General features: G+C 39.3%; 1 protein-coding gene across 1 annotated transcript; it reads right to left on the bottom strand.

Moving 5' to 3' along the window:
• Positions 1-2,005: 2,005 nt before the first annotated feature.
• Positions 2,006-10,245, bottom strand: LOC109244277 (uncharacterized protein At4g14100-like). The gene is made up of 2 exons (XM_019411338.1): positions 9,655-10,245; positions 2,006-2,325 (listed from the first exon to the last, which is right to left on the bottom strand). Exons 1-2 carry the CDS (start codon positions 10,130-10,132, stop codon positions 2,144-2,146), a joined length of 660 nt encoding a protein of 219 aa, XP_019266883.1. The 5' UTR covers positions 10,133-10,245; the 3' UTR covers positions 2,006-2,143.
• Positions 10,246-12,374: the final 2,129 nt, after the last annotated feature.

Below are 12,374 nucleotides of genomic sequence, written 5' to 3'. Positions count from 1 at the left end.
CTATTTAGGTGTCACGTCCTCGGGAGCCGCATCTTCAGGGACCTCCCCCTCGGGGACTTCATCCTTATCTTCTCCGCTCTCACAGCCACTGGCGGAATCCTCACCATCAGAGAGTAAAGCGGCAGCCTCATCCTCCAAAGTCTTTGCTTTCTCAATGTCAGTTGAGAGGTCGAAGCCACGAGCATGCACCTCCTCAAGAGTTTCTCTCCGGGATGGTCGCCTGGCATGGTCAAGAGCACACGATAACTTAACTTCGGCTGTGATGATGAGGAAGCTTTTTCTTTTTGAGGAACAGTTTTAGATGTTTTAGCCATTGTGGTTTAGAAATTCAAGAGAAGAGAAAAAGTTGACGCTGAAGTACGAACAAATTGAGAGAAGGGTGAACTCAGAGAAGTTGAAGGAGTTAATAAGATTTTAAGGATGATTTGAGAAGAAAAGTTTGCAAAAATTGTGAAGTTGGCCTATTTATAAAGGCCGCTTAAGCGTGTTGGGGAAGCCAAATAGCCAACCATCAGTCGCCTCCAATTAATGACCTTGGGAACTACACGGAAACGACTTTTCAATCATTTCAGCCGATGACATCACGAGATTGACATCTTGATTCAAGGCGTCGGAGCATCGAAGATCAAATCGTTTCTTATCGTCTTACTCTAAGAAACGCGGGGACTATCTATATAAGGTCGAAATTAGGTATGCCCGATTTCCCGGGCTCGAGGGGTCGCCTTAAGCCCGAGTTCAGGATAGTTCGAGTTCGAGCTCGATGGACCAGGCTCAAGCTCGACGACAGAGTACAAGGCTCGAAGAATTAAGTGTTCGAGGAACGTCGGAGCCTAATATGACTAGGCCTCGAGATAATGCCGTTATGAATTTGTAACAGAATGAGCAAGATTCCTGCCACGTCCCCAAAATCATGGCGTAAATCCCGGAATAGATTTGTACGAATCCGTACTAGGCGGTTAGATAACTGTCCCAATAAGATTCTTTACTGTAAATAGAAATGTAACTTATTTAGGGTTCCCCTATTATATAAAGGGGACCCCAATCATTTGTAAACATCATCTAATCATTGGCAAAGAATATACCCTCTTACTTTTCCGCTCATTGTTCATCAGAATTGTCCTTTAGCTTTATTATTCTTGCTTTGTTGTTCTTGGTCCATCTCGAGGTCACTTTGGCTCGAGGTCGATATTGCTTAAGCAACACTGATTTGATTTACTCGTTTCTTTCATTTATATGTTATACTTCTTGATTATTTATTAGTATGAACCAAATCACATATCTTTAAAACCCCAAATCAAATTTAATTGTTACTCGTATTTTCGAGGTAAACAATCTTGTAATAGTCAGAATTGACATTTTCAAAAATCATCTTTCGGCTATCCTTTCCTTTGGTTCTTTCAACCAAAGGCGGGCCTACACTAGGACTTGAGGGGTCACGTGAACCCATTAACTTCGGCAAAAATCCTGTATATATATTCTATGTATAGCTGTATATACTTCGGGAACCCCTTAAATATTTTTCTTGGCCTCCTAACTGACGAAAGTATACCTGGAGCAATGGTTCACCTCTGCTGCGTAAATTCTGCTCCTTGTCTTATGACGCGGGTTCGAAATTTACCTTCTACAATTTGTTTTTATGTTTCTTTTGCTTCTTATAACTGGAATTATAATTATATACTAGTACAATAGTACTATTTATTAGTACTAATTTATAATTATTTATTTTACCTTTTCTCAATTTAATTATATTTTAATAGTTATAAATAATAAGTCAATTTTATTATTTAATTAATCTCCACAATCCTACGGGCTACCCCAAACGTCAAGTCCTAAAGACTAAAAACCATTCTTCAGTTATTCACTTCTTCCTCAATCAAAAATCAGAAGCTCCCATTAACTCACCCCTCAGGCGGTTCAACTATCCCTTTCTTTAGTTCTAGCCGAAATCATGAATTAGAAAAGAGCAACTTCTTCCTATTCTCACAACCTGCGTCCACATCCCATATGTATAAACTCACAAACTGGTTATAGTTGTAAGGGATTGAATTTATTATTCCATCCTCGTAACTTCTGATACAGGCTTCAAACCAAGGCAAATACATTTACGTAACAAAAAACATCTAGCTATTTACATAGTAATAAGCTATATGACCTCTCTCAAAATACCATTTGATTCATATTCTAGGAAGCCAATATCCACCATACTCTTCTCTGATGCAGGATGTTCGTTAGGCTTTTTATTCTCAAAACAATATACAGGGGCCTGCCATTGTGCATCCTCCAGAGCTGCTCCCACTTCAAACGTCATGACATGAATGGACCTTCCTGCAACATTACACGAGCATCCTTTATAAAGAGTATCATAACAATGAGATTCAATCTTGCGACAAGATAGTTTTTGCATGGGTTTGTAAACAAAGCTTGTGAAAGGTCAAGTAGAATAGGAAGAAAGAACTCGGAAATTATCAACAAAAAAGAGGAAGAATAAAAGGTCAGAACTTTCCAGAAAGCCTTTGGTAGTTGTACATAGATGATCGACTTCAGAAAGCTAGTTGAGCATTATAGGTCAGGCCATGAATACATCAGTGGCAAAAGAAAAGATTAGATCTGACCTCATTTGAAGTTTAGAGCCAAAAATTAGTTCTCGTCGACTCTCTTTAGTCCTGATGTAGCTCAACCAAATGCAGATGTTATTTTATCTGGTCAACTTCTTGCACTAATCCATAACCGTTGTGATGTTATTTTATCTGGTCAACTTCTCGCGACTAATCCATGACAGTTGTTGGTCTGTCCGGTCATTTTAAGCTTAATGAAGCTATGGCTTTACGGCATTTGATTATAATACTATATAGAGCTGGTTTAGTTAAGATATAAGAAACATTTCAAGAACTAGAATGTTCTAATTTCTTTTTGTAATTATCTTAATCATATCCCATTTGGCTCTTCTTTCCTCTGTTTATCTCCTTTTATGGAGACAAACTCTAATTAGAAGTCATGGCATTGCAACAAGATATGGTATGGCAGTTCAGCTAGAAGATCTACTTCTGCTTTGACTTTAGCCATGCGAGGATACAACCTTTCTCTCGTAGCCTTATCAATGCCAGGGGCTTGCCTACTGCTGACACAATCGAATATGGAGGACCCCTTGCAAACAGGTTCCCAGTACCTGATTCCCCTGAAATAGTGTATATGGTTTCATTATAGTTGCACACTCGAAGCAGCAATGGAGTAGTAGGCGGGAGGAAGTGAAGCTTAAGAAGGTTTAATGGGTGACTTAGAACTGGAATCACAAGCAGGTGGCTGGAGACTGGTCGGAAAATCCATGGAATTCAAAGTTTGGATTCAAAATCATGGAGTGGCTGTTCTATATAGGTTTGAAACTTACTATTTGTTTTCTTTGTTGATGGTTCCTCTCTAATTTGGGTAACTTTCTGATAATTTGGAGATCAGGAGCAAGAGTAGGTTAGTTTTTAATCTTTGATTTCACAAATAATGGAGTATGGAAGTTGTATTAAAAATTTATTAATATTGTTATCCTTATTATTTTATTGGTGAAAGAATTACCATGGCATGATGATGGCAGTCACATGCAAGCAGAAGGAGCAACTTCCAAGGAAACGAGAGCAACAATATGGGTCCGAAGAAATATGCTAAGAGTGAGTAATGTGTTGGGTGTAGGTATTACAGGCTTTGAGGAAGAAAGAATGAAGCTACTGCTTAAAATGGATAAAAAAAGAACAGAGAAGAGGGGATCAGACCCAGTCAAGCAGAAAGGAAGAACGGAAGTGGAGAAACTTAAATGTCATATAACTAGGGAAGGCCAGGAATCAACAACAAAAGCAGGAAACAGAACTCATTTGTAATCAGATGAATTTCAAGATGGCAAGCTGGAATGTCAGCGGACTAAACAACAGGGAAAAAATAAGTATTGTATATATGTTTGTTAATACAAAAATGGAAGGCACATATTTTATGCTTACAGGAGACCAATATGGAGGTCTATTCGGCAAGAGATGCCAGACAAATTTGGACCAGCAGAGGGACTATTTCTATATTAGAAGCTAATGGGAACAGTGAGGGTATTCTGATCCTTCGGGCATGAGAATATGGGGGAAAATTGAAATTCTAAAAGGTCCACATTCAATTTCCGTTATCTTTTCAGACTGTTCTAACACATTCAGTAGGTGTCCCACAAGTGTATATGCTCCAAACAGAAGAATAGAAAGAATTGAAGTGTGGGAATGAGGTAGCAGCTGTTAGAGGACTTTGGATGGACCATGGGTTGTTTCTGGAGATTTCAATGTGACGAGATATGCAACTGAAAGAAGTAATAATCAGAGAGTCGCTAGAGGCATGGTGGAATTCTCGGATTTCACAGAAAATCTTGAGTTGATAAACCCACCATTAGAAAGGGGTGGATTCACATGGGCAAAATGAACGTCTGGGTGAACAGCATCAAGAATAGACAGATTTTTGCTTTCTTTGGAAAGGGATGATGCTTTCAGGTTCATTAAACAATCAGTACTGCCCAAGGTCATCTCGGATCACAATCCATTATTGCTTCAAAGTGAAAAGTGGATTACTAGAACAGATTCGACGTAACGGGAAGATCTGACTACACCATGACAAATGTATATAAAGTTGATATTCTGATAGAATACCTCAACTCCTTACAAGTGCAGTTAGATTTTAAGTTTAAGCTTTTTGTAGTGCGCACCTGAATGCACCTACTTTGTGATGTTTTTATAATACTTACCTTACATTGATAAATAAAAAAGAGTTAAATAATACACTGCCAACGAACATTATCCTCCAATGGAAATTCGGAACGATATGGGAGTTCGAGTGTATATGGAGACGAAAAAGGAAAATAAAAACTTAGAAATGTATCCGCTGTGTATAACAGTAAGGGATTTCGATTTGGAATATAGTATGTCGAATGCGAGGACAATTACAGGTTTGCTCTGTTTTTGCAGTCCTGATATTTTTCAATTTCAAGTATTCTACAATTTTACTACAAATTATCTACAACTGTACTACATAACAAATGTAGTTCAACTGTTATGTCTCTAAAAAATAATTGAAGTGTAACTGTTACACAGTAATTAAGGTTTGAAAAAGCAAAATGTGATCACAGAACAAAGTATCTACAAGTATAATAAAAATTTAATTTTTGTCAAATACTGAACACCTGAATATACAGAGGTCAGAAATACCATATTTTAATTGAGTGCAAGTACTTATGATTGTTGTAACACTAACGCGGTACAATCGTCAAGCAATTGTAACACATTTGGAGAAGAATAATGAACAGTGAAGTTGATTGATATGCCAACATNCTGCCCAAGGTCATCTCGGATCACAATCCATTATTGCTTCAAAGTGAAAAGTGGATTACTAGAACAGATTCGACGTAACGGGAAGATCTGACTACACCATGACAAATGTATATAAAGTTGATATTCTGATAGAATACCTCAACTCCTTACAAGTGCAGTTAGATTTTAAGTTTAAGCTTTTTGTAGTGCGCACCTGAATGCACCTACTTTGTGATGTTTTTATAATACTTACCTTACATTGATAAATAAAAAAGAGTTAAACTTCATTATTGAATAACAATGCTTATTTGAAGCCAGCAGAGAGTACAGACGAGAAGGAAAGAAGGACTTATCGGGAGTGTTACAAAAAGGCAAATAAAGAGGCAAAGTTAGCAGTTACGGCAGCTAAGAATGCGGCATTTGGTCGTTTGTACGAGGAGCTCGGAGGCAAAGGCGGGGACAAGAAGTTGTACCGGTTGGCCAAGGTAAGGGAGAGGAGGACCCGTGACTTAGACCAAGTCAAGTGCATCAAGCACGAGGATGGCAAAGTATTGATGGACGAGGCACTTATTAGAAGATGGCAAACATACTTCCACAAACTGTTAAACGAGGAGGGAGATAGAAGCATTGTGCTAGGTGAGTTGGAGTACGCCGAGAGTCAGCGAGATTTTGGATTTTGTAGGTGTATTAAGGTAGAGGAGGTGGAAGGGGCGATGCGTAAGATGTGCAGGGGCAGAGCGACGGGCCCAGACGAAATCCCGTTGGAATTCTGGAAGAGCGCGGGGCGAGCAGGCTTAGAGTGGCTCACTAGGTTGTTTAATGTTATTTTCAGGACGAAGAAGATGCTCGAAGAATGGAGGTGGAGTACGATGGTTCCATTGTACAAGAACAAGGGTGATATTCAAAATTGCAACAACTATAGGGGTATAAAGCTGTTGAGTCACACTATGAAGGTTTGGGAGAGGGTGGTGGAGGCCAAGGTGAGGAGGTGCGTGTCTATTTTCGAGAAACAGTTCGGATTCATGCCGGGGCGTTCGACTACGAAAGCGATTCATCTGGTGAAGAGATTAGTGGAGCAGTATAGGGAAAGGAAGAAGGACTTGCATATGGTACGATAAAGTCCCGAAGGAGGTTCTATGGAGGTGTTTGGAGGCTAGCGGCGTTCCGGTAGCGTACACTCGGGTGATTAAGGATATGTATGATAGTGCTAAGACTCAAGTGAGAATTATGGGAGGTGACTCGGAGCATTTTTCCTATTGTGATGGGGTTGCACCAGGGATCGATTCGTAGCCCGTTTTTATTTGCCTTGGCGATGGATGTGTTGCAACGACACATCCAAGGGGAGGTGCCTTGGTGCATACTATTTGCCGATGATATAGTGTTGATTGACGAGACGCGAGGCGGAGTTAACGCGAGGCTGAAGGTTTGGAGACAGACCTTGGAGTCTAAAGGTTTCAAGTTGAGCAGAACCAAAACAAAATACTTGGAGTGCAAATTCTGTGACGGGACCCATGAAACAGACGTAGATGTAAAGCTTGATGCTCAAGCTATCCCCAAGAGAACTAGTTTCAAGTATCTCGGGTCTATTATCCAAGGTAACGGGAAGATTGACGAAAATATCACACATCGCATCAGAGCGGGATGGATGAAATGGAAGCTCCTTTCTGGTATTTTATGTGATAAGAATTTGCTGCCAAGACTTAAGGGTAAGTTTTATAGGGTAGTGGTTCGACCGACTATGCTGTATGGGGCTGTGTATTGGCCAGTCAAGAACTCCCATGTGCGGAAGATGAAAGTAGCAGAAATGAGGATGTTCAGATGGATGTGTGGGTGTACCAGGAGGGATAAGATTAGGAATGAAGCTATCCGGGACAAAGTGGGAGTAGCCTCCGTAGAGGACAAGATGCGGGAGTCGAGGCTGAGATGGTTCGGACACGATAAGAGGAGAAGCATTGAAGCTCCCGTTAGGATGTGTGAGAGGTTGGCCATGGCGAGTTTGAGAAGAGGTCGAGGTAGGCCTAAGAAGTATTGAGGAGAGGTGATTAGGCAGGACACGGCGCTGCTTCAGCTCACTGAGGACATGACCCTTGATAGGAGGGTGTGGAGGTCGAGGATTAGGGTAGAGGTTAGTAGGTAGTTGGGAGTTTCTTGGTTGCTCACCAGTAGTCTTAGTAACACGCATGTCCATTCATATTCTCATATCTTAATTGCGTTATGTGGTTTTATTTGCCTCGGGTGTTGTATTCTCTGTTGTTATTATTTGGTACTACTTATCCTTTATCTCCCTCTTTTTCTTCTCTTTCCTTTCTTGCTTTCCTTCTTCTTCTCTTCTTCTTCTTTCCGAGCCGAGGGTCTATTGGAAACAGCCTCTCTACCTTCATTAGGTAGGGTAAGGTCTGCGTACAGACTACCCTCCCCAGACCGCACCTGTTGGGACTTGCGAATACACTGGGTATGTTGTTGTTGTTGTTGTTGTATCCTTAATATTGTTTTAATAATTTATTTATATTTATATTGTTATATCCTAGAAACAATCTAGCAGGGCAGTTGGTCTACTAATCAGTTCTTTCTTACTTTCTCATGTGCTGCCATGTGACCAGGAGGTCACGGGTTCGAGCTGTTTGCCTCTTACAGAAATGCAGGGTAAGTGCTGCGTACAATAGATTTTTGTGGTCCTTCCCGGACCCGCGCACAGCAGGAGCTTAGTACACTGGGCTGCCTTTTTGCCGAGGGTCTTTCGGAAATAGCCTCTACCTTAGGTAGGGATAAGGTCTCGTACACACTACCCTCCCCAGATCCCATTTGTAGGATTTCATATTTTCACTTGGGTTTTTTTGTTGCCATGTGCAATGATGAATTGAGAGTAGAATACTCCTTCGTTGCAATGTTCTCAACCATATTTTCGTTATAAATAGGCGTAATCGCATAACCTTTAGACAAAAAGCGGAATCTTACTTCTAGAAATAAGTAACTTTATGCCACTCAGGATACTAATAAATGTCACTCTTTTAGTAGTAAAATGGAAAGCCCAGAACCAGTGTAATTAATATGGATTTAAGTAGGCAGAATAGCCTCATAAACCCCTATACTTGTTTCAGTTTGTCATCCCGGTCCCTGTATTTCACGAAATTTCACTCGAACACTTGTACTCGATCAAAATGAATAGTTTAAACCCCTCCTTATATGCGTGAGTCTCACTTGCGCTGACATGGATAACACATCAGATCCATGTCAGATGCATATATCCACGTCATCATCTTCTTCTTTGCAACTAAATTATCTTTCTCCTCCACGCCAATTTTGCACTTCACAATATTCTCTCCATTTTCAGAGCCTCCAGGAAATTCACCAAAAAATTCATTTGCTTCAACTTCTTCTCTTTTTTTTTTTACCATAGTTACTGCTTGTGAAACTATTAGATTCAATTTTTCTGGTTAAGAAAATGGTTGCAAAAACAATAAGGCGGCACCAGAGAGATCCCAACTTTCTTCCTCAAATCACAGTTTTTTTCACCCAAAGAGATCCCAATTTTTCATACAATCTGATTGCTATCATCATCGTCATCTTGACCTTCGTCGGAGCAAGTGTTTAAAAGCAAAATCAGGTGTTTGCTCACGAATAAGTTGATTGCCGTTCTCCCCAAACTCATCCGCCATAGCCAATGCCCGTAGATCTCAAGGTTAGTCGTCAATGACTCAATCCACAAATTCTTATTTTCGATTTCTTTATGACTCGTGAAAATTTGCATTCTTCAGTAAACTCCCACTTAAGAACAGGAAAAAAGCCATAATGTTATATCCACTGTAGTTGTCATTTACCTCCTTCATATGAAGGGTGGCGGTGGTCTTGATGGAGGAGGGGTACGGGGCAGAAGGCAGCGGGTGGCGGGTGATGGATAGCGTAACTTTACTGGGTGCTGGATAGGTTTGAAGATGGGACGAGGGGTTATTTTCCCTTTTACTTTTATTTGTTCTATTATTCTTTTTCTTTTTATTTTATTATATTTGAATTTTTGCTTCCAAAAAATTAGATTGTAAGTTCACGCTCTCTTTGCGCGTGCATACTACGCAATTCTTACTACTCAGCAAAACAAATGCCACATAAGCTTGGTCAACGGTCAGAGGGGTTTAAAATATTCATTTTGATCGAGTACAAGTGTTTGAATGAAACTTCGTGGAATATAGGGACCGGAATGACAAACCTGAAAAAGCAAAAGAGTCTACTAGGCTATTCTGCCATTTAAGTATAAAATTTGGAGGTTTTACGCTATCAATAGTTATAGCAGTTTAATTACCATTTTGCTAGGTAATCAATAAATGCTTATAAGGGGATGTACCGGTATAGAAAACCCAATGGACGGGTCTCTTGGTGACGACATCTTCGTAATACCAAATGAAATCGACCTTCTGCCAGACATTACACAGAAATCCGTCGAAGGAACGCTGACCAAGGTAAGTAGCTCCGTCAAGCCAATTAGGTCTGAGAATCCCAACATCAAGCTGCGCGGAACGACACTCCTTATTGTCGTCTAAGGTATAGAAGAAACTGGTGCCGTTATTCCATTCGAGGTCGTAGAGAAGTTTCCCTAGCTGGTTCTGGATAATGTTGAAGTTGCGGCCGTTGGTCCAATCGTACCAAAGGTCGATTAGGCTTAAAGATCCGCTGTAGTTAACGAACAGTAGGGAGTGGAATTGCTGTGGCCATGGGGCTGGTTTAGGGTCCGATTCGACTAATGATGAACATGGATGTATGAAGAAGCCATTGGAAATCCATACTGCGGCAACGACAACTAGTCCGAACGATACACTCCTCATGCTCACTGAAATGGCCTTAAAAAGTCAATGGTGATTGTCTGTCCTCTCCAGCGTACTTCTCATCTTATCTTATGAAATGATAAGACTCAATGTTGATAAAAACTCCCTCAACTCAGGGTAAATTACAGTTAGCTCTTTGCACTTTAGCATTATCACAGAAACTGCTCCATATTTTACAAGAAATGTACAAATATCCGCTCTTATACCTAATTTTTTTTTTTTTTTTTGTTTCCCACCCGGTGTTTGGTACTCACATTGGGGCCCGACTAAATTCGGATTCGCGTCGGAAAGTCCCACATTGGGGGTAAAGCGCTCCCTAACATAGGTGACTCCATACCAGGGGCTCGAACTCGAGACCTCTGGTCAAGGATGAAGGAGTACTTACGACTCCACCACAACCCTTGTTGGTCCTACCTAATTAGATTAAGGGAATTCACACTATACGATGATTTAGGAGCATTAATAACATCATTAGTTGATATTTTTAAATAATTATCCAACTTAACAACTACTTCTACTCCTGTTGTACACTTTTACTTATTCACTATACTAAAAGTATGTTTTCACTTTTACTTGTCTCATATACTAAACAAGAGAAGACAATCTTTCTTTCCTGTTTATCCTTATCATTAACTACTCATTCCCCTAATTATTTTCAAGACTTTTAAGAAATACTATTATTATTATGGATAAAATAGTAAAATATATACTTTATTTTTTTAAAGGGAGTGCAAAGTCAAGAATTAACAACTAAAAATGAACAAAGGGAGTATTTTAAGCCTATAACGATCCACCAGTCATTTTGAGTATTTTAGCCTCGTTTCCTTTTTTGAAGTTGTCACGACCCCAATTTTCCTCTGTAGGATATCGTGATGGCACCTAGTCTTCAAGACTATGTAAGCCTAACACTTACTGAATTAATGGCAAAATTCAACCAACAACTATTAAATATAAGACGGAAATTTCTATACAAAGCCAATAATCCTAAAACTAATAGTACAAGTCACAAGCTCTACTGAGTTCACTAAAGAAAATCTCTAAGTACAATTATTTCAGAATAGAATTAAAATGTACAAAAATAACTTCCGAAGGTGACTCCAAGGCCTGCGAACGCGACGGCAGGTATACCTTGAAGTCTCCACGGCAATATCTGGTTCGCTATCTAATAATCAACACACTCCGAAGTACCTGGATCTGCACAAAAAAGTGTAAAAGTGTAGTATGAGTACACCACAGTCGGTACCCAGTAAGTATCAAGACTAACCTTGATGGAGTAGTGATGAGGTACAAGTCAAGACACTCACTAGACAAAATAACTTGTACAGTATAGAAGTATAAAGCAAATAATGCACAACAAAAATCAATAAATGGCTACACAATCAATATGTGACATGAACGGTAAAAGTAATAAGAACACCGTGAAGTATTATTGAAACCAATTAAAAAAACACATAGGACAACCAATTACTCAACCGTTCTACACAAATTCCACAATGAAATCACTCCCGTGATATTCATCTCATAGTCACAAGTCACGGGTCTCAATCCATCATCATATACTCACGGCACCTTGCGCCCACACTCCAAATCACAATCGCATGGACAACTCACGTGCTAATATCTCAATTTGTCCAGCATAATCACAGGCTCGTAGACATGTAGTTTTTGACTCTCCCCAAGTTTTTACACATTTTGGTGTTAAATATTTAGTTTAGGTCTAATATCGCTATTCTAAATAGTTTTGACTCTTTTACTTTATTTTATCACAAAAATATTTTCTTTTATTTAGCTAATTGATATTTTATCTAGCTACTTTTAGTTTATCTACCTTACATAAAATTCGAAAATACAAAAAAACAGTTCCACTTTATTTTTCAGGAATATTATTTTAATTGTTGCGATGATTTTAATCTAATCCCATTTTTATTTTTAGGTTGATATTTGAAAAATACCAGAAATAGGTTTGTTTTAACGGTTAGTTTTATTTTAATAGTTATTTTACTTAAGTAGGATTAATTAATAAATGGGGTAGTATTTTTAGTCTTGTTGAAGGAGAAAGAATAAAATTTTGGGCTCAAACAACCCATTTATTAGGCCCAATTTTCGGACCCTTAGCCCATAGATCCAAACCCAATACCCATAAAACCCTAACACTTTAAAAGGACTCTTCTTCTACATCTTCACAACCTAGACCTAGCAAAGACCAAAATAACTAAACTTTAAGAAAAAACGGCGCACAACC

The sequence above is a fragment of the Nicotiana attenuata genome, unplaced genomic scaffold (genome assembly GCF_001879085.1).
Source record: "Nicotiana attenuata strain UT unplaced genomic scaffold, NIATTr2, whole genome shotgun sequence".
NCBI classification, from domain to species: Eukaryota; Viridiplantae; Streptophyta; class Magnoliopsida; order Solanales; family Solanaceae; genus Nicotiana; species Nicotiana attenuata.
Note: the sequence above shows the minus strand (reverse complement) of the source record. Positions and strands in the feature narration are given on the sequence as shown.